Here is an 18,193-nt window from a genome sequence, read left to right as displayed (position 1 = left end):
TTCCTCTAGTCCCTGTCATTCTTCAAGTAATCGGGAGGTTGAGAAAGTTCGGGAAGTTCATGATCCTAATTGCTCTGGATTGGGCCAGGAGGACATGGCACCCGGACCTTCTGGGCATGTCCATCTGCCTTCCAATACGTCTGCCACAAAGAGAGGGCCTTCTCTCACGAGAGGAGGGTCTGGTTCTCCATCCAGAGGTCAAGACACTCAATCTTTACACAAGGTTTCTGAGCGGTTGAGATAGAAGGATTCGGACCTCCCAGACGACGTGATGGAGATTTTGCTTTCGGCCAGAAGGCCAGCAACAAAATCCTTATACTGCTGCTGTTAGAACACATTTTGCAGCTTGTGCAGGGATAAGAATGTGGACCCTTTTGCATGGTGCTATCATTCTTGTTATACCTGGCTAATCTGGGGCTCCAGGTTGGCACAATTAAAGGATATCTGGCAGCGCTATCTATTTTTAAGGGCTCCTCCTGAAGAGGTATCTTTCTTCAAGATTCCACGGGTTATTCCGTTTTTGAAAGAATTGATAAATGTATTTCCTGCGGTCCCTTTTCAAGTCTCGGTTTGGGATCTCAACCTAGTTTTGAAATTTCTAATATGTGATCGATTTGAGCCTATTCATTCCTGTCCTTTAAGATTGTTAAATTTAAAGACCATCCTTTTAGTGGCTCTTACATCAGCCCGTACAGTGAGTGAACGTCAAGCCTTGTCCTGCAAGCCGCCTTACAGTCTTCTTTAAGGATAGAGTGGTCGTTAAGGTTGAACCTACCTTTTAACCAACAACTGTCTGAGTTTCATTTAACTCCAAAAAATCATACTACCTTCTTTTTATCCGCCACCTCATCCTGGGAAGGAAGAGCAGAGATTAGACAGGCTTGACCCAAGATGTGCACTTTGTTTCTTCATTTCCAGGATGTCTAAATAAAGAAAAGATGATCAACCTTTTGTTGGTTGCACAGGCTATAAGTTGGGTATGTCCATTTCAAAACAAACCTTATTTAGGTGGATCATCTTAGAAATCTCTGAATGCTACAAATTAGCTGGAAAAGAGCCTCCTGAGGCTCTCGGAGCACATTCGACCAGGGGCATGGCTACTTCCTCTGCCTCACAGAGGGGAGTCCCAATTCAGGATATTTGTGCGGCAGCCACATGGTTCTCTGTCCACACATTCACCAAGAATTTATAGTCTGGACTCTTCCTCAGGCCGGGAAGGTGTTTTTGGGAAGGCAGTGTTGCATTCTATACACACAGACCAATAAGAAAATCCTAAATTATTATTAAAGATTGAAGATTCGGACTCCCTCCTCCAAACCACTGGTTTGGGACTCTATTATTAGATGAATAATACCTGGGAGGGCACTCTCCATTCGAAGAATAAGTTACTTAACCGTCCTAATGTTCTTTCGACTGGATGTTGCTCCCATGTATTCCTCATCGCCCCTCCCAAGCTACCCCGCAGTTGAATTTCCTTGTTATTGCAGTTTAAGCTCCTTCATGATGAGTAACTGTTGGGCGTAGGATAATCTAATACATGTAAAAAACTGAAATAAAGCCAACGGTCCCTGCGCATGCTATATACCATCGATGTCAACAACAAGGCGGAGGCCTTCGATTGACATTGAGTCGACAGACATCGATGCGCAGCACCCCCTGCTGGAAAGATTTTCCAAAGCAATTAATGCTGGATATGGAGATATCATAAGATGAGGAATATGTGGGAGAAACATCCAGTCGAAAGAATGTTTTCTCGGATAAGTAACTTCTCTCACTGTATGCACTGCTGGTTTCTCTGTACCCTGCCCAGGTATGTCCCGTGTCATTCTCTATCCAACCTCTATGATGTTTGGAGCTTCTGGCTCAGATTTGTCCTTTACTATGTTTTGCTTAATCCTGCACTCTGAATCCCTTCTGTTTTGCAGGCACTTTCCAGCAGTGTCAGCTCCAGCAAGTTGTTCTCCAGCAGCACATCCCCACATGAGACGTCTTTTGGGGAGGAGGTTGAAGTACATAACCTACTCATCATAGACCAGCATACCTTTGAAGGTACCGGGGAAGTGGTGGGGGTTATAAACTCGTTTTAGGAGAGGGCATGATACATCAACTGCAATGGAATAAGGGTGACGAGAGGGGGGGACCTAATACTAGGGATGTGGGTATCAACAGAGGGGAGTCATGGTAGGCTTTCTCTCTGTGTTTGTGTTCAGGGTGTGAATTCGAAAACTACTCGCAACTCAGCAATAGTGTTGCCCTCCGGACTCTTAGTGGTAAACATAGTGGAGCAGCCAAGACGGCACACTGAGGCAAGTATTCTGTTCAAAGGTAGAGTTTTGGAGGAGAGTTTTACGCCTACATAAAAGCATTCCAATGGCAGTAATAAGACATGAACTGGGGCTTCCGTATATGTATGCAAGGGTGTTGTGGCACACTATGCCACTGTTTAAGAAAGTAATTCCAGCTATTTGCCCTCCTTATTTTAGAGTGATTCAAAGGAAAGAGACGGGCAGGCATGATTGGTCACAGAATATGTGGCTGGAGTGGTATCGGCAGACACGCTCTGCAGAAATCGGAAAGTTGTAAAGGTGAATCTGTGGGCCAAAGATTGAAGGGAAACAGATTAGGAGATCAAAAACTCCAAAACACACATTCTCTCACATAGGCCATCTGGCTTGTTGAATGTCACACCAAAGTGCCCCAGTCTGTTCTACCGGGATCTATTTTGGATATGGAGGGAATGTAGCAGATAATCGATGTATGCTATGTAATACATCTTCTGGAACCCTTAAAGCATCTAACTCTATTTCGCCCAATTTTGAGTTATGAGAACCACCTATTTGGGTAATTCTATGAGTGTGAAATTAGGTTGGGATGCAGAGGTATGGTGGGACCCTTATGTTGAGGTGAAGATGTTAAATTAATATTTTCCCTTTTTACATTTTTGAAATAGGTTTTTTTAAAAATGTACCTGTTACAGGGAGTTTTGACCCTTGATGTGTAAAATGAAAGGGGAGGGGGGAAGCAGGTTAGTGTGTGTGTACAGGATAGTTTTTAATAATTGTTGTGGTTATCATTGATGATGTGATTTCTTTTGATTTTATAAGTAATGTGAATGTAAGGTAATTGTTTTCTTGATGTAAGATGGTAAAAGTTTGAAATAAACTACATACGGAAATGAAAAAAAAGTAAACACTTTGTGATATAAAATCAAGGAATGGTAACAGAGTATTACTAAAAAAAATATCTATCTGTTGCTGTGCAGTAAAAAGGAAATATAGAAGATGAGCTATCCATTTTAGAAAGTGTTTAGATTCTGACCCTATTAAGTTGCAGTTAATGGAAGAGTTCTGCTGCCACCGGTGCACCAAGGTTGTCCAAGTTAGGTTAGTCCTAAAGTCAGATATCTGAATGGAATCGCCTTCAATTTATAGAAAGAGGAAGCCCGGTATACAAAAGACTAAGGGTAGTTAGCAATGTATACTTTGTCTGTGCCCGGGAGGACAATGCTCCATATTTATAGAATGAGACAAAGCTATAATATAGATGCCAGAAAACACAGAACTCCCAGGATTGGAGTACCACAAGGGGACCAGTCACAGTTAAAAGATAAGTATCAGGTTTATTGGGTCACAAAGGTAAAAACTAATTAAATAATGCGGTCCACAGTACAAACAATTTATAACAAAGAACAAAATCGAACAGAAGTTACGTGACAAGCTTGGCTAGCTAGTTAACAGTGTATCAAAATAAACACACAAAACACAGAACGGTACATATCAAATCAAGGGTGTAGTACCCTACAATAGTTAGTCAATGTGTCATAAATTTGTATCTCTGGTCAAAATACAGAGAGATATCTCGACATGTTTCTGTTCCTAGACTTAGTATGGAACATTCATCAGGAGGTACATAGATGACAACGTAACCAAGTTAACAGTGAAAGACAAATATTAACAATGAAGATTTCATAGCATCTGTAAAGTAAAAACACAAAAAGGGCAAAAAGTGAGCTCATGAATAGCGATTTGAATTGCAAGGTTCAAAATACATGAACTATGGCATTAAAAAAGAGGGGACAAGTATCTCCAATGATGCCTGTGGGTGCTCTCTACTGGAAGGTAGTAGGAGGTAGAAGACCGGAGGTCAATCCTACATGAGATAAAAATATCCATTAAGCGCCAGTAATCGCTTAGAGAAGCAGGAAGTGTGCCCATAGCATAGCGGGAGAGACGACACGAGTGACCACCCTGTAAAAAACGTTCATAGAATGGCCTGTGAAGAGATAACCCAGTGTCGGCAAGAAACTCAGGGGGAACAGAAACGGAGAAAGCGAGTGTACAGTAGGCTCTGGGAAAAGAACCCCGAAAGGTGAAATGTAGCAAGAATCCTAGTCCGGGTATAAAGAGCCCGGAGTGCGCATGGTAGGCACGATACGTAATAGTACTAAAGAGAATTGACCAAGTCTCTAAGAGGAGGTGGTAAACAATATATACCAGGATAGTCCGACCCATATTAAACCCAACTAAGTGTCGCCAAGAAATGCACTGAGTCAAGCTGTACCTACGGAGGCCGTCGATCCTATACGTCGGGCGGCAAATACTGGAGGAAATCCTTTCGATCAGCACTAATGCTGTAAACAGTCCGCTGGAGTGAGAAAGCTCCGTGTAAGTCAGGGACGGTACCGTGAATGGAATGTAAGGCTCTCCACGACCGATGCTGCATCGGTAGTCATGGAGACTCAGAAGTCTTTTTACTATGTCTGTCTGGTGGATGAAGAGCAGCCAAGAAGGAGGTACCGCCCGACGCCTCTACACACCCGGACTTGATGTTGGGGCCGGTATATATTGAGGCGCCCCGTGACCTAAGTTCCTTTGTCCTTCATTTTCTGTCTGTTTCAGGAACACACTCTTAAAGTTGTTGGAATTCGTTAGCGCCATGCCCAACCCTGTGAATGCTTCAAGGTTCAATTTGTGTGAGGACTGCGGCCAGCAAATGTCAGTTTTGAATTCGTACCGGATTTGTTTGTACTGCTTGGGTGAGGAACAGGACACCCAGGATTATGGGTTGTCAGTCCATGCTCCCAAAGACCCTCTGTGAACTGGCGTCAAAACCTTTTACCTTGGTCCACAAAACGAAAGTTAATGTTGCACGGTCGCAGTTGAGTTGCACAGCACTTTGGTCTGAGAAGCGGTCCCCTCTGCGTAAGGAAAAGAAGAAGCAGCTCTGCAAGAGCTCAGAGTGGACCCTCGCACTGGCATTCTTCCTCCTCTTCAAAGGAAGTCATCGGCGCAGAGGCCGTCGAAGGACACGCTCAGGGCTCCGGCCTCGAAGCCGTTGTCACCTCGCTCGGCGTCGATGCCGGTTCTGTCGACGCCTTTTGAGGCTTTATCCGAGGTAACCCGGAGACCGGTGGAAACCCCGAGGAAAGCACTGAGTAAGTCAGTCAGGCCTGTGTTTGAGCCTTTTTCTGTACCCTCATCTAAGGATTAATTCCAGCTTTTATATCTCAGAGGTGGATGAAGGGTCAGATCTGGAAGGGTTTGTCCCTCCTGAGGTTCCTGACGAACTCTTGTCTGGTCATAGCCAGATGGAAGACCTGCGTCAATCCTTGCATATCGCCAGTGGTCTGGACACCTCCCCGGAGGTTGAATTTGGCAGACCTGAGCCTGGCACACACGCCGAGTCTTCGTACAGGCGTCTCATGTCGAGGGTGACTGAGTACTTGGGGTGGTCTGCTCCACCTGTGGATTTTCTGCAGGATGACCTGACAGATATTTTGGACCAAGGTCCACCCACTTGACCCGGTGTTGCCATTTCATATAGCCTTACAAAGGAGGGTAACGGCGGCTTGGGCTCCTCCGGAGAGTCTCCCGGCAGTGAATAAGTCGTTGCCGAAAAAATAGCGTCCAGCCAGTGGCGACCCTGGCTACTTGAATTTGCACCCCACTCCAGAGAGTTTGGTGGTGCAGGCGGCTCCAGCGAAGCAGGTGGTGTACCCTACCATCCCTCCTGATGGGGACGACAAGCGCTTCGACGCTTGGGTGAAGAAAGTATTTTCATCTGGGGGGATATGGCTTTAAAGGCAGCCAACTCCGTTTGTGCCTTGGCAAGATTCACTCACACTTTTTGGAATTGTGAATCTTTGGCGGCTGAACATATTCCCGAAGGGGAGGAACGGGATGGTTTTCTTGCCCTCGTTCAGGATGTCAAGGATGCCATGTGTGAATCCGTTCAGTCTGGTCTGGACGTGGCAGACTGTGTCAGCTGGTCCATGGCGGCGAGCACCGTGATGCGTAGGTTTGCGTGGTTGCGGAAGTCTGGGTTTGCTCCTAATGTACAGTCCCGGCTTCTCAACATGCCTTTTGATGGCGTCAATCTTTTTGGCAGCAAGGCTGACAAGAGCCTTGAGAGGTTGCAGCCCTCCAAAGCTGCAGCGAAGTCGTTGAGCGCTGCAGTTCGCCAACCTCTGCCTTTTTCGTCCTAGGGGACAGCAATGGAGGGGTGGTTCCTTTCGATATTACTCGTCCTTTCGTAGATCGAGGGGAGCTGCCAGTCAAAGGGGCCAAAGTAGGAGTACCAGAGGTGGAAAACAAGGTACTCGAGGTGCCAAGGCCGGTCGGGCAGTTGCCTCTTTGCCTCAGGCACTGCCGCAGCTGCTTCAGCTCAGTCATGAGGCCATGTCCCATGCTTCGCCGGTTGGGGGAAGGCTGGCGCAGCATCTTGTAGAACGGCGTGCTATTACTTCAGCTGTTTGGGTTCTGGAGATCATAGCCCACAGCTACTGTCTTCCTTTCCGGCAGAGGCCTCAAGACAATCCACCAGTGAAGCTCTCTTTGAAGAGTACGGATCCGCTGCTTGCGCAGGAAATCCTATCCCTGCTGGAGAAAAACGCCATAGAACTGGTGCCTGTAGCGGAGAGGAACAAGGGATGGTATTCCCCATATTTTTTTGATCCTGAAAAAAGACGGGGTGATTGAGTCCCATCATGGACTTGTGTGGTTTGAACAAGCTCCTCAAGAAGGACAAGTTCAAGATGGTTACTCTTTCTCAAGTCCTCCAGGCCCTTCAACTTCAGGATTGGTTGGTGTTTCTCAACCTCAAGAATGTTTACTTTCATGTGCCGATTCATCCTAAGCACAGGAAGTACCTGAGGTTCGCGGTTGGCGACTCGCATTTTCAGTTTCGGTCCTACCGTTCGGATTGACCTCCACCCGAGGGTCTTCACCAAGCTAATGGGTGGTGGTGGCAGCGTATCTCACGTCTGCCCCTACCTGGGCGATTGGTTGATCAGGGCGCACTCTACCGAGCAAGTCCTGGATCATCTCCCTGTCACCTGCCACTCCCTTCACAAGCTGGGCTTCTCCCTCAACTTAAAGAAGCCTCATTTGACACCTACCCAGTGGCTCCAGTACATCAGAGCAGTGCTCGATACATCCCTGGTGCAGTGTTCGCCTCCCTAGGTGAGGGCTCATCACATTCTGCAGATGGTGTACAAGTTTCAACATGCCCAGAGTCTCCCGGCGTTCCAGTTCTTGAGGTTGCTCGGCATCATGGCATCCTGCATTCAATTGGAGCCGGAGGCCAGGCTGCAAATGAGATCTCTGCAGTGGGCTCTCAAGATGCAGTGCTCGCAATCCTCCGGAAGGATGTCGGATCCTGTTTAGATGCTGCCCTCGGTCGCCCAGGATCTTCTGTGGTGGGCCAAAGGTGACGATCGTGGCGGATGCATCCCTCACGGGATGGGGAGCTCATGCCAACGAGTTGACAGTCCGCGGTCATTGGTCTCTGTCGGAGTCCAGCTCCACATCAATCTGTTAGAGCTGAGGGCCGTCATGCTAGCCCTGAAGGCTTTTCTGCCGTCTGTGCGGGGGAAGAATGTCCTGATTATGACGGACAATACAGTGGCCATGCACTACCTCAACAAAAAAGGGGGGGCAGGGTCACTCCCACTGTGCAGGGAGGTGATGCAGCTCTGGTTCTGGGCCATCCAGCAGGAAATTTCGATCTCGGCAGTTAATCTGGCCGGCGACGAAAACGCAGCGTCGGACGCTCTGAGCAGGCAGAGCACAGTCTGTCACGAGTGTGAGCTGTCTCAGGAAGTTCTTTTGAAGATCCTCACCCTTTTGGGGGACCCCACAAGGGGATCTCTTCGCCACCAGTGTCAACCGGAAGTGCAAAAGAGTCTGCTCACAGGAATTTCCTCCAAGAGGAGCCTTAGGGGGTGCGTTCGTAGTGGAGTTTTCCTTCCCACTGGTGTACGCGTTTCCTCCAGTCCCCGTCATTCCGCAAGTGCTGCAGAGGTTACGGAGGTTTGGTTCCTGAATGATCCTCATTGCTCTGGCATGGGCCAGGAGAGCGTGGTACCCGGACCTTCTCGACATGTCCATCAGCCCTCCACGCCGTCTTCCCTACTGAGACGATCTGCTCTCACGGGAGGGGGGTTGGGTTCTCCATCCAGAGGTTACGTCTCTCAACCTTCATGCTTGGTTTCTGAAAGGTTGAGGGACAAGGATTGGGACCTCCCTGAAGACGTGATGGAGGTGTTGCTTTTGGCCAGAAGGCCTGCAACAAAGTGCCTGTACTGTTGCCGTTGGAGAAAGATTTGCGACTGGTGCAGGGTAAAGAATATGGATCCTTTTTCATGTGCGATTCCTGTGGTTCTGTCTTTTTTGCTTTCGTTAGCCAACAAGGGCCTGCAAGTGGGTACCATTAAGGGTTACCTGGCGGCGCTGTCCATATTTAAGCGCTCGTCTGAGGGGTGTTCTTAATTTAAGATTCCTTTGATTTCTCCGTTTCTGAAAGGGCTAACTAATGTGTTCCCACCGTCACCTTTCCAGGTGCCCGGTTGGGGTTTGAACTTAGTTCTGAAATTCCTAATGGGAGCTCTGTCTGAGCCCTTATATTCTTGTTCTTTGAGACTGTTGACTTTTAAAACTGTATTTTTGGTTGCGGTTACTTCTGCTCGCAGAGTGAGTGAGTTGCAGGCACTATCCGCCAAGCCTCCTTTCACAGTGTTCCATAGGGACAGGGTTATCCTTAGGGTCTGTCCTTCTTTTCTTCCGAAGGTTGTGTCGGACTTTCATTTGAGCCAGAAAGTAATTCTTCGAGTGTTCTATCCTCCGTATCCTGGTAACGAAGAGGAGAGGCGCTCCATAGGTTGGATCCTAGGAGAGCTTTAAGTTTCTACATCTCATGCATGTCCCGGGTCAGAGTGGACGATCAGCTCTTTATAGGATCGTTTGGGTCAAGCTGTTACTAAGCAGACCTTGTCCAGATGGATTATCTTGACAGTCTCTTAATGCTACCGTCTGGCAGGTAAGGACCCTCCGGTAGGCTTACGGGCCCATTCTACTAGGGGTGTGGCTGCCTCTACTGCTCTGCAGAGGAGTGTTACCATTTGTGAAGCAGCCACATGGGCCTCTGTCCATACTTTTGTAAAACACTACTCCCTGGATTCTATCCATGGGCAAGATTTGGCCTTTGGCAAGGCGGTCCTCTATTCTGCAATTTAATTGGGCATTCTAAAATTCTAGATTCTTTTCCCGCCTCCATACGTTGGTATTGCTTTGGGAGTCTGTCTTAGATGTGGAATACGTCAGAGGACACAATCCCTTCGAAGAACAAATTACTTTCTTACCTGGGAATGTTCTTTCGATGGGATGTTCCTCCGCCGTATTCCAGATCGCACCCTCCCAGCCTGCCCCTCTACAGACTTTCTTATGCGATTGCAGCTTACGTTTCCGCAAGGCATTCTGTAGTCATACTGGCAGAAGATTGGTGCCACACGTTCTGGGAAAAAACTACAACTGAGGCTACGGGCGTCGTGCGTCCTACTTATAACATCCGGTGATGTTGGCTCGACGGAGGCCCTCGAGGGACAGCTTATCGACGTCATAGACGTAGGACGCAGACGCCGAAAATTTTCCAAAGCAGCACAGCTGTGGTGATTACCTGTCATAGATGTGGAATACGTCGGAGGAGCATCCCATCGAAAGAACGTTACCCGGTAAGAAAGTAACTTGTTCATTGGCATCGACATTATGTGCCGCACAGGGCATTTAGAGGGGTCGGACAGAGCAGCACTGCGCCCCCTGGTGGCAAAACAGTTTCTGAAGAGCAGCTAAGCTGTGGATAGGATTATTATAGATGAGGATTTCGTGGTAGGAACATTCATCAGAAAGAACATTATAGAAAGGGGAGTAATTTGTTCAATATATGGCCATGGCTCACAGCTGCGTCTCGTGAAGTTTGACTTTTCAAAGAAACATAATTTTGAAATCTAATGCCATTCTGAGTGTGCAGGCCTACACGATTTAGCCCTCCATTTAACTTTTGGCCTTTATCATTTGGAGGCACTGCATCCTTCTTAGCCAATCAAGACCGTCAGCCTGTCCTTAATTCCTATGTGCGCCAAACCACCAGTTGAGCAGATTTGAATTTGAGTCTGTACCCATGGGGGTCTGAACTTCTAGATTCGGATCCTGAATAATCCAACGGGAAGTTTGCAATGTTGGTGACTCTAACTGGCTGTCTCAAGACCTCTAAAACACTAAGAATCCTCCTAATAACGTTTTCTTACCTTTTCCACCAGGAATTTATTTAGCGTTACAGGAGATAGTTCTATTTTCATAATATCTATGTGTGAACAACATCTGTTTTGGTGTTAGTTTCAAAACCACCCCATTGCCGACATAGGGGTTTCTGTTGACTACTCAGCCACACCTAGTACCCTGTGAACCAAGGAAAGCAAGCTGGAAGCCCTGTTGCCCAGTTGGGGTCAGTCTTCCTCGTTCCTGAACATAGGGAAGAGAACCTGTCCTATCACATACTGGGTATGGTTTGCTATATAAACGTTTGGATAGTTCGTTATGAAGGGAGGGGGAGCTTTAAAGGGAAGGCAATTTCGAGGGGATTGGGTCCTCCGACGTATTCCATATCTATGACAGTTAATGTCCACAGCTGTGCTGCTTCGGAAAATCTTTGACGTCTGCGTCCTGCGTCGATGCGCCGTCCCCGAGGACCTCATCCAACGGCCAACGTCACCCGATGTGATAAGTAGGACGCACGACGCCCATAGCCTCAGTTGTAGTTTTTTCCGCGAATGTGTTCGCTTCGTGAATCTCGGTACGCCTCGACTTGTTGGAGTTTGCTGTTTTCAATTCTCGGTTCGTTGAACCTGTTCGGTTTGTGTGAAGACCTGTTCATGGCGAAGTCTTTCTCATCTTCAACCCCACGTCCGGGCTTCAAGAACTGCAGGGACTGTGGGTCTAAGATGTCGGTCACGGACTTGCACGAAGCCTGCCTCTGGTGCCTCGGGGAGGCCCACGATACGGACGTCTGTGTCGACTGCCAGTCGCTCACGGCAAAGACCTTGCGGGAACGCAAGAAGAAGCTGTCGGTAGGCCGGGTGTTGAAGCCCCGGAAGTCGAGGTCTGCGGGGCTTTCGACGGATGCCTCAAGGGGTGACTCTCTGCGTCATCGTCGGAAGTCAAGTGGGTCTCCTTCCAGGAGTCGGTCTTGCCACTCCTCCGCCTCTTCGAGGCATTCCCGGAAGCGCCGGCATAGGTCGCCTTCCCCGTCTTCTTCCGAGGACTATGCCCGTTGGCGGGTCGCTTATCCCTCCATGCAAGCGACACCGGAGGAATGGGCTTCCTTCGGGAAACGGATGCTAGCGATTCTTGATTCGCAGGGCACCGGTCCGTCCGCGCCTCCGAGTGGGGGTCGGTCGGCACCGGTCGAGAGACACCGCCCGTACGCCTTCGGGCTCGGGTGGTCGGCACGGCTCGCGGGAGAGGTCCCGCTCAGACAAGGGTAGCCTTTCTCGCCATGCCCGTTCCAGGTCGCGCTCCTCGACGCGCTCGAGACCGCGTGATCCTGTACCGTCTTCGAAGAAGACATCGACACCTGTGGCGCCGAGGTCGTCGACGATTTCTCTCGAGGCTCTGCCTCCGAGGGGGTCGTCGACGCCGTTGGCGCCTAGGTCTTTGCGAGAGACGCTCGGAGCTCCAGCTTCGAGGCCTTTGTCGACGCCGCCGATGCTGGCGGCGCTGCAGCTGACGTCAACGCCTTTTCTGTCGGCGCCGACTCGTTCGGGGCCCTCGACGCCTTTCCAGGCGGTGGTGTCGGAGGGGCCCCGTGGCACAGGGTTTGTCCCTAGAAAGGATATGGCTAAGGTCAGGCACTGCTTTGGTCCACAGAGGTCTTCCTCACCCCGCCTGGAGTACATTTCAGAGGGTGATGAAGGCTCTGATGGGGGCTTGGTTCCGGTTACGGTTCCAGATGACCTTATCTCGGGCCATAGCCAGTTTGATGATCTGCGGCAGTCGCTGCATGATGCCAGTGGACTGGACACACCTCCGGAGGTGGAGTTTTGTAGGCCGGAGCCTGGCACTCATGCCGATTCTTCATATCGGTGCCTTATGTCTCGGGTCACCGAGTACTTGGGTTGGTCAGCTCCCCCGGGGGAGTTCGTTCAGGATAATCTCACGGACATCCTTGATCTCGGTCCCCCCACTGACCCGGTTTTGCCTTTTCATATGGCTCTGTAGAGAAGGGTGGCGGCGGCTTGGACTGCTCCGGAGAGTCTCCCGGCAGTGGGCAAGTCTTTGTCGCGAAGATACCGACCAGCCAGTAGCGACCCCTGCTACTTGTCTAGGCACCCCACTCCGGAGAGTTTGGTGGTGCAGGCGGCTACGGCCCCGGCAAAGCAGGCGTCGTATCCTACCATCCCTCTGGATTGGGACGACAAACCTTTTGACGGCTGGGCAAAGAAAGTGTTTTCTTCTGGGGGTATGGCGCTTCAGGCGGCCAACTCCATATGTGCCTTGTCTCTCGTTTCACACACACTCTGTGGAACTGTGTTGAATTGGCGGCTGAACATATTCCCAAAGGGGACGAACGGGATGGTTTCCTTGCTATGGTTCAGGATGGCAAGGATGCTATGTGTGAGGCCGTTTAGTCGGATTTGGACTTGGCGGATTGTGTCAGCCGGTCCATGGCAGCGAGCACCGTAATGCGCAGGTTTGCGTGGATGCAGAAGTCTGGGTTCGCTCCTGATGTGCAGTCCCCGCTCCTCAACATGCCCTTTGACGGTGAACACCTTTTTGGCAGCAAGGCTGACGAGAGCCTTGAGAGGTTGCAGACCTCCAAAGCTGCAGCGAATTCGTTGGGCGCTGCAGTTCGCCAACCTCCGCCTTTTCGGCCTAGGGGACAGCAATGGAGGGGAGGTTCCTTTCGCTATTACTCATCCTTCAGTAAAGCGAGGGGAGCTAGCGGTCAAAGAGGCCATCATAAGAGTGCCAGAGGTGGAAATAAAGGTACTCGAGGTGCCAAGGCCGCTCAGGCAGTTGCCTCTTTACCCTCAGGCAACGCCGCAGCCTCTACCACTCAGTCATGAGGCCAGGTCCCTTGGTTCGCCGGTTGGGGGGGAAGGCTGGCACAGCATTTTGTAGAGTGGCAAGCCATTACTTCGGATGTGTGGGTTCTGGAGATCATAACCCACGGCTACTGTCTTCCTTTTCGGCAGAGCCCGCACGACAATCCACCAGGGAACCTCTCTTTGAAGTGTCCACATCCGCTCCTTGCGCAGGAAATTCAAGCCCTGCTGGAGAAAGGCGCCATAGAACTGGTGCCTGTAGCAGAGAGGAACAAGGGATGGTATTCCCCTTATTTTTTGATATCGAAGAAAGACGGGGGCTTGAGACCCATAATGGACTTGCGCGGTTTGAACAAACTCCTCAGGAAGGACAAGTTCAAGATGGTGACTCTTTCTCAAGTCCTGCAGGCCCTTCAACTTCAGGACTGGGTTGGTGTCTCTCGACCTCAAGGATGCTTACTTCCATGTGCCGATCCATCCCAAGCACAAGAAGTACCTGAGGTTCGCGGTTGGCGACTCGCACTTTGTTTCGGATCCTGCCGTTCGGATTGACCTCCGCCCGAGGGTTTTCACCAAGCTCATGGTGGTGGTGGCAGCACATCTCAGGAAAGGGGGGATTCACGTCTACCCCTAACTGGACGATTGGTTGATCAGGGGGAGCTCTCCCGAGCAAGTCCTGGATCATATGTCCGTCACCTGCCACTCCCTTCATAGGTTGGGGCTTCTCCCTCAATTTAAAGAAGTCCCATTTGACACCAACGCAGCGGCTCCAGTACATCGGAGCAGTGCTCGACACGTCCCTGGGGCAGTGTTTTCCTCCTCAGGTGAGGGCTCTTCACATTCAGCAGATGGTGCACAAGTTTGTTTGCCCAGAATCTCCCAGCGTCCGAGTTCTTGAGACTGCTCGGCCTCATGGCATCCTGCATTCTTCTGGTGCCAGAGGTTTGTCTGCGGATGAGATCTTTGCAGTGGGCACTCAAGCTCCAGTGGTCTCAGTCCTCCGGCAGGCTGTCGGACCCTGTTCAGGAGCCGTCCTCGGTAGCCCGGGACCTTCTGTGGTGGGCCATCGAGGGCAATCTGATGAAGGGGGCCCCATTTTGGCTGCCCTGGCCACGATCGTGACGGACGCATTCCTCAGGGGATGGGGAGCTCATGCCAACGAGTTGACAGTCATCGGTCGTTGGTCTCCGTCGGAGTCCAGACTCCATATCAGTCTGTTGGAGGTGAGGGCAGTCAGGCTAGCCCTGAAGGCTTTTCTGCCGACTGCGCGGAAAGAGTGTCCTGATTCTAACGGACGACACTGTGGCCATGCACTACCTCAATAAAAAGGGGGGCAGGGTCACTTCCGCTATGCAGGGAGGCGATGCAGCTCGAGTTCTGGGCCATCCAGCAGGAAGTTTCGATGTCGGCGGTTCATCTGGCCGGAGACGACAACGAGACGGCGGATGCTCTGAGCAGGCAGAGCACGATGTCTCACGAGTGGGAGCTGGCTCAGGAGTTTCTCCTGGAGATCTTCGCCCTTTGGGGGACCCCTCAATTGGATCTCTTCACCTCCAGTGTCAACCGGAAGTGCGAAAGGTTTTTCTCGTGGGAATTTCCTCCAAAAGGAGCCTTAGGAGACACGTTCGTGGTAGAGTGGTCGTTCCCACTGCTGTATGCGTTTCCTCCAGTCCCCGTCATCCCGCAAATGCTGCGGAGGTTCGGTTCCCGGATGATCCTCATTGCTCCGGCGAGGGCCCGGAGGACATGGTACCCGGACCTTCTAGACTTGTCCATCTGCCCTCCACGTCGTCTTCCCTACCGAGACGATCTGCTCTCACGGGAGGGGGGGGGGTCAGGTTCTCCATCCAGAGGTCAGATCCCTCAATCTTCACGCTTGGCTTCTGAAAGGTTGAGGTATAACGATCGGGACCTCCCTGAAGATGTGATGGAGGTGTTGCTCTCGGCCAGGCGGCCGGCAACAAAGTCTCTGTACCGTTGCCATTGGAGAAAGTTCTGCGACTGGTGCAGAGTTCAGAATGTGGATCCTTTTGAATGTGACATTCCCATGGTTTTGTCTTTTTTGCTTTCTTTGGCCCACAGGGGCTTGCAAGTGGGGACCATTAAAGGTTACCTGGCGGCGCTGTCCATCTTTAAGCGTTCGTCTGAAGAGTGTTCTTATTTTAAGATTCCTTTAATTTTGCAGTTTTTGAAAGGGCTCACTAATGTGTTCCCTCCGTCACCTTTTTTGGTGCCAGGTTGGGATTTGAACCTTGATCTTAAGTTTCTTATGGGTGCTCCGTTTGAGCCTTTACATTCTTGCCCTTTGAGGCTGTTGACTCTGAAAACTGTGTTTTTGGTTGCGGTTACTTCCGCTAGCAGAGTGAGTGAGTTACAGGCACTTTCAGTTAAGCCACCCTTCACTGTGTTTCATAAGGACAGGGTTGTCCTTAGAGTTCGTCCTTCTTTTCTTCCGAAGGTGGTTTCGGAATTTCATTTGAGCCAGAAGGTTGTTCTTCCGGCGTTCTATCTTCCTCCACATCCTGGTAAGGAAGAGGAAAGGCTCCGTAGGCTTGATCCTCAGAGAGCGTTGAGCTTTTATATTTCGCGCATGTCCCGGGTCAGAGTGGACGATCAAGTTTTCATTGGTTACGCAGGAAAGCGTTTGGGACAAGCTGTGACGAAACAGACTGTCTCGTTGGATTATTTTAGCTATCTGAGTGTTACCGCTTGGCGGGTGAGGACCCTCCGGCTGGCTGCGGGCCCATTCTACCAGAGGAGTGGCTGCGTCTACTGCTCTGCAGAGTGGAGTTCCTATTCGTCACATCTGTGATGCAGCCACCTGGGCTTCAGTACATACTTTTGTACGTCACTATTCCCTCGATTCCATCAGAAGGCAAGATCTGGCCTTTGGCAAGGCAGTTCTCTATTCCGCAATTTGATTGGGCATGCTAAATTTGTATTCTAAATTCTTTCCCACCTCTTTGCTTGGTACTGCTTTGGAGTCTGTCATAGATATGGAATACGTCGGAGGACCCAATCCCCTCGAAGAACAAGTTACTTTCTTACCTGGTAACGTTCTTTCGATGGGATGGTCCGACGACGTATTCAATATCGTTCCCTCCCTGCCTTCCCCGCTGTAGAATTTCTTTTGCAATTGCAGCTTGCGTTCCGCAAGGCCTTGTGTGTCTGACTGGCAGAAAACTGGTGGCACACGTTCTGGGAAAAAACTATAACTGAGGCTATGGGCGTTGTGCGTCCTACTTATCACATCGGGTGCCCTCGGAGGAGGTCCTCGGGGACGGCGCATCGACGTTGACGCAGGACGCAGACGCCAAAGATTTTCCGAAGCAGCACAGCTGTGGACATTACCTATCATAGATATGGAATACGTCGTCGGACCATCCCATCGAAAGAACATTACCAGGTAAGAAAGTAACTTGTTCTTCTGAAGTAGCTTTGAAGTGATAATGGCAAGAACCATCAGAAGATATGAGGCAGCAGGCTGTCGAGTAAGTGGAGTAGTGACAAACTCTGGGAACAGTTGATTCCCGAGCGAGAAGGGTGTGGAAATGTTCCTAGTTTTGTTGGTTTCAAAATAAAATGCTTGATTTTCAGATTTCTTACCATTTCTGCTCTCATTGCTTTTTTCTAAACTCAGGGACTTAATATATTTATTTTCATTGTCTACTTCACAATAATGCCCTCCCAGCCACCTGTTCTCCCGTTTCTCCTGTGTTCATATCATTTCTTCTGTTCTCTTCTTATGGTCTCTTGTCCCTCCAGTGTTTCTTGATTCATATATGTTCACACTTGGTATTGTGAACACCAGCCTGCGCAGCATCCCGATAAGGTTGCGAATGATAGCATGCCCACACCTAGACAGATTTCTATACGCTGGCTTGCGCTGCATCTGGACGGGACTGTGAATGTTGGCTTGCCCACACCCAGATAGAATTCTAGACATTGGCCCTCGCCGCATCCAGATAGAGTTGTGGGGGTCAACTGGTGCCACTCTGGGACATAACTGCAAATGCTAGCATGCCAAAGGTCAGGTAACCCACTAACCATTATAAGCTCAAACTCTGCATACTTATCTCACTCAAACTCACACAACCATCTCTCGCACAACAAGCCGCACGCACTTCACAACACTGCAACAACACATACGCCGGACCAACGGCACACGTGGCCTATCACAGACCCGATACCCGCACCAAAGCTCAGCTTCTGGTGTATACCGAGTTGAAGCTGCCAACAGAACACCACTCCTCTCACTATCCTACTCCCTCTTCACCTTACTTACCCACCCCACCTTATTTACAGATCCGCCAGAGTGCCTGGGGACCAATTCCTTTGGTGACGGTGCGCGGTACAAATACCTTTACATTTAACATATGTCGTTTACTGTTTTCTGCTGGTTTGTAGATCTTTCCTCTCAATTCTTTTTCTCTTCTACTCTCATTTTTTTCCAAATTTCTTTTATTCATTGCACTTTTTTTTGCTAAACCACTTCCCTATTTCCTCTCTCCCTTTTTCTATCTCCTCTCTATCTCTGTTCCTCATCTGATGCTCTCTTCTTTCTACAGTACTTCATGCTCACCAGTTCCTGCAGAATGAATATGCGCTCAGCTTGGTGTCCTGCAAGCTGGGGAAAGATACCAACACATACTTCATTGTGGGCACTGCAATGGTGTATCCTGAGGAGGCAGAGCCAAAACAGGGTCGAATTGTTGTCTTTCAGTACTGTGATGGTAAGAAGATCTATGGACTAATATCTAGGGGTGGAAGAACAGTGAAAGACCAGTCTGTGTGCTAGGGGAACTGCTGAATGTGTCT

The 18,193-nt window shown here is 49.8% G+C and overlaps 1 protein-coding gene across 1 annotated transcript in view; it reads left to right on the top strand.

Annotated features, from left to right (window-relative positions):
- Positions 1 to 18,193, top strand: part of DDB1 (damage specific DNA binding protein 1) — a 1,539,839-nt gene that overhangs the window by 1,122,409 nt on the left and 399,237 nt on the right. The window contains exons 19-20 of the mRNA XM_069623834.1: positions 1,926 to 2,049; positions 17,944 to 18,108. Coding sequence (XP_069479935.1) covers positions 1,926 to 2,049; positions 17,944 to 18,108 — 289 coding nt within the window. The remainder of the gene's footprint in view (positions 1 to 1,925; positions 2,050 to 17,943; positions 18,109 to 18,193) is intronic.

This window comes from Ambystoma mexicanum, chromosome 11 (assembly GCF_040938575.1).
Source record: "Ambystoma mexicanum isolate Mex_15411 chromosome 11, UKY_AmexF1_1, whole genome shotgun sequence".
NCBI classification, from domain to species: domain Eukaryota; kingdom Metazoa; phylum Chordata; class Amphibia; order Caudata; family Ambystomatidae; genus Ambystoma; species Ambystoma mexicanum.
This window is presented reverse-complemented; position numbering and strand designations above follow the sequence as displayed.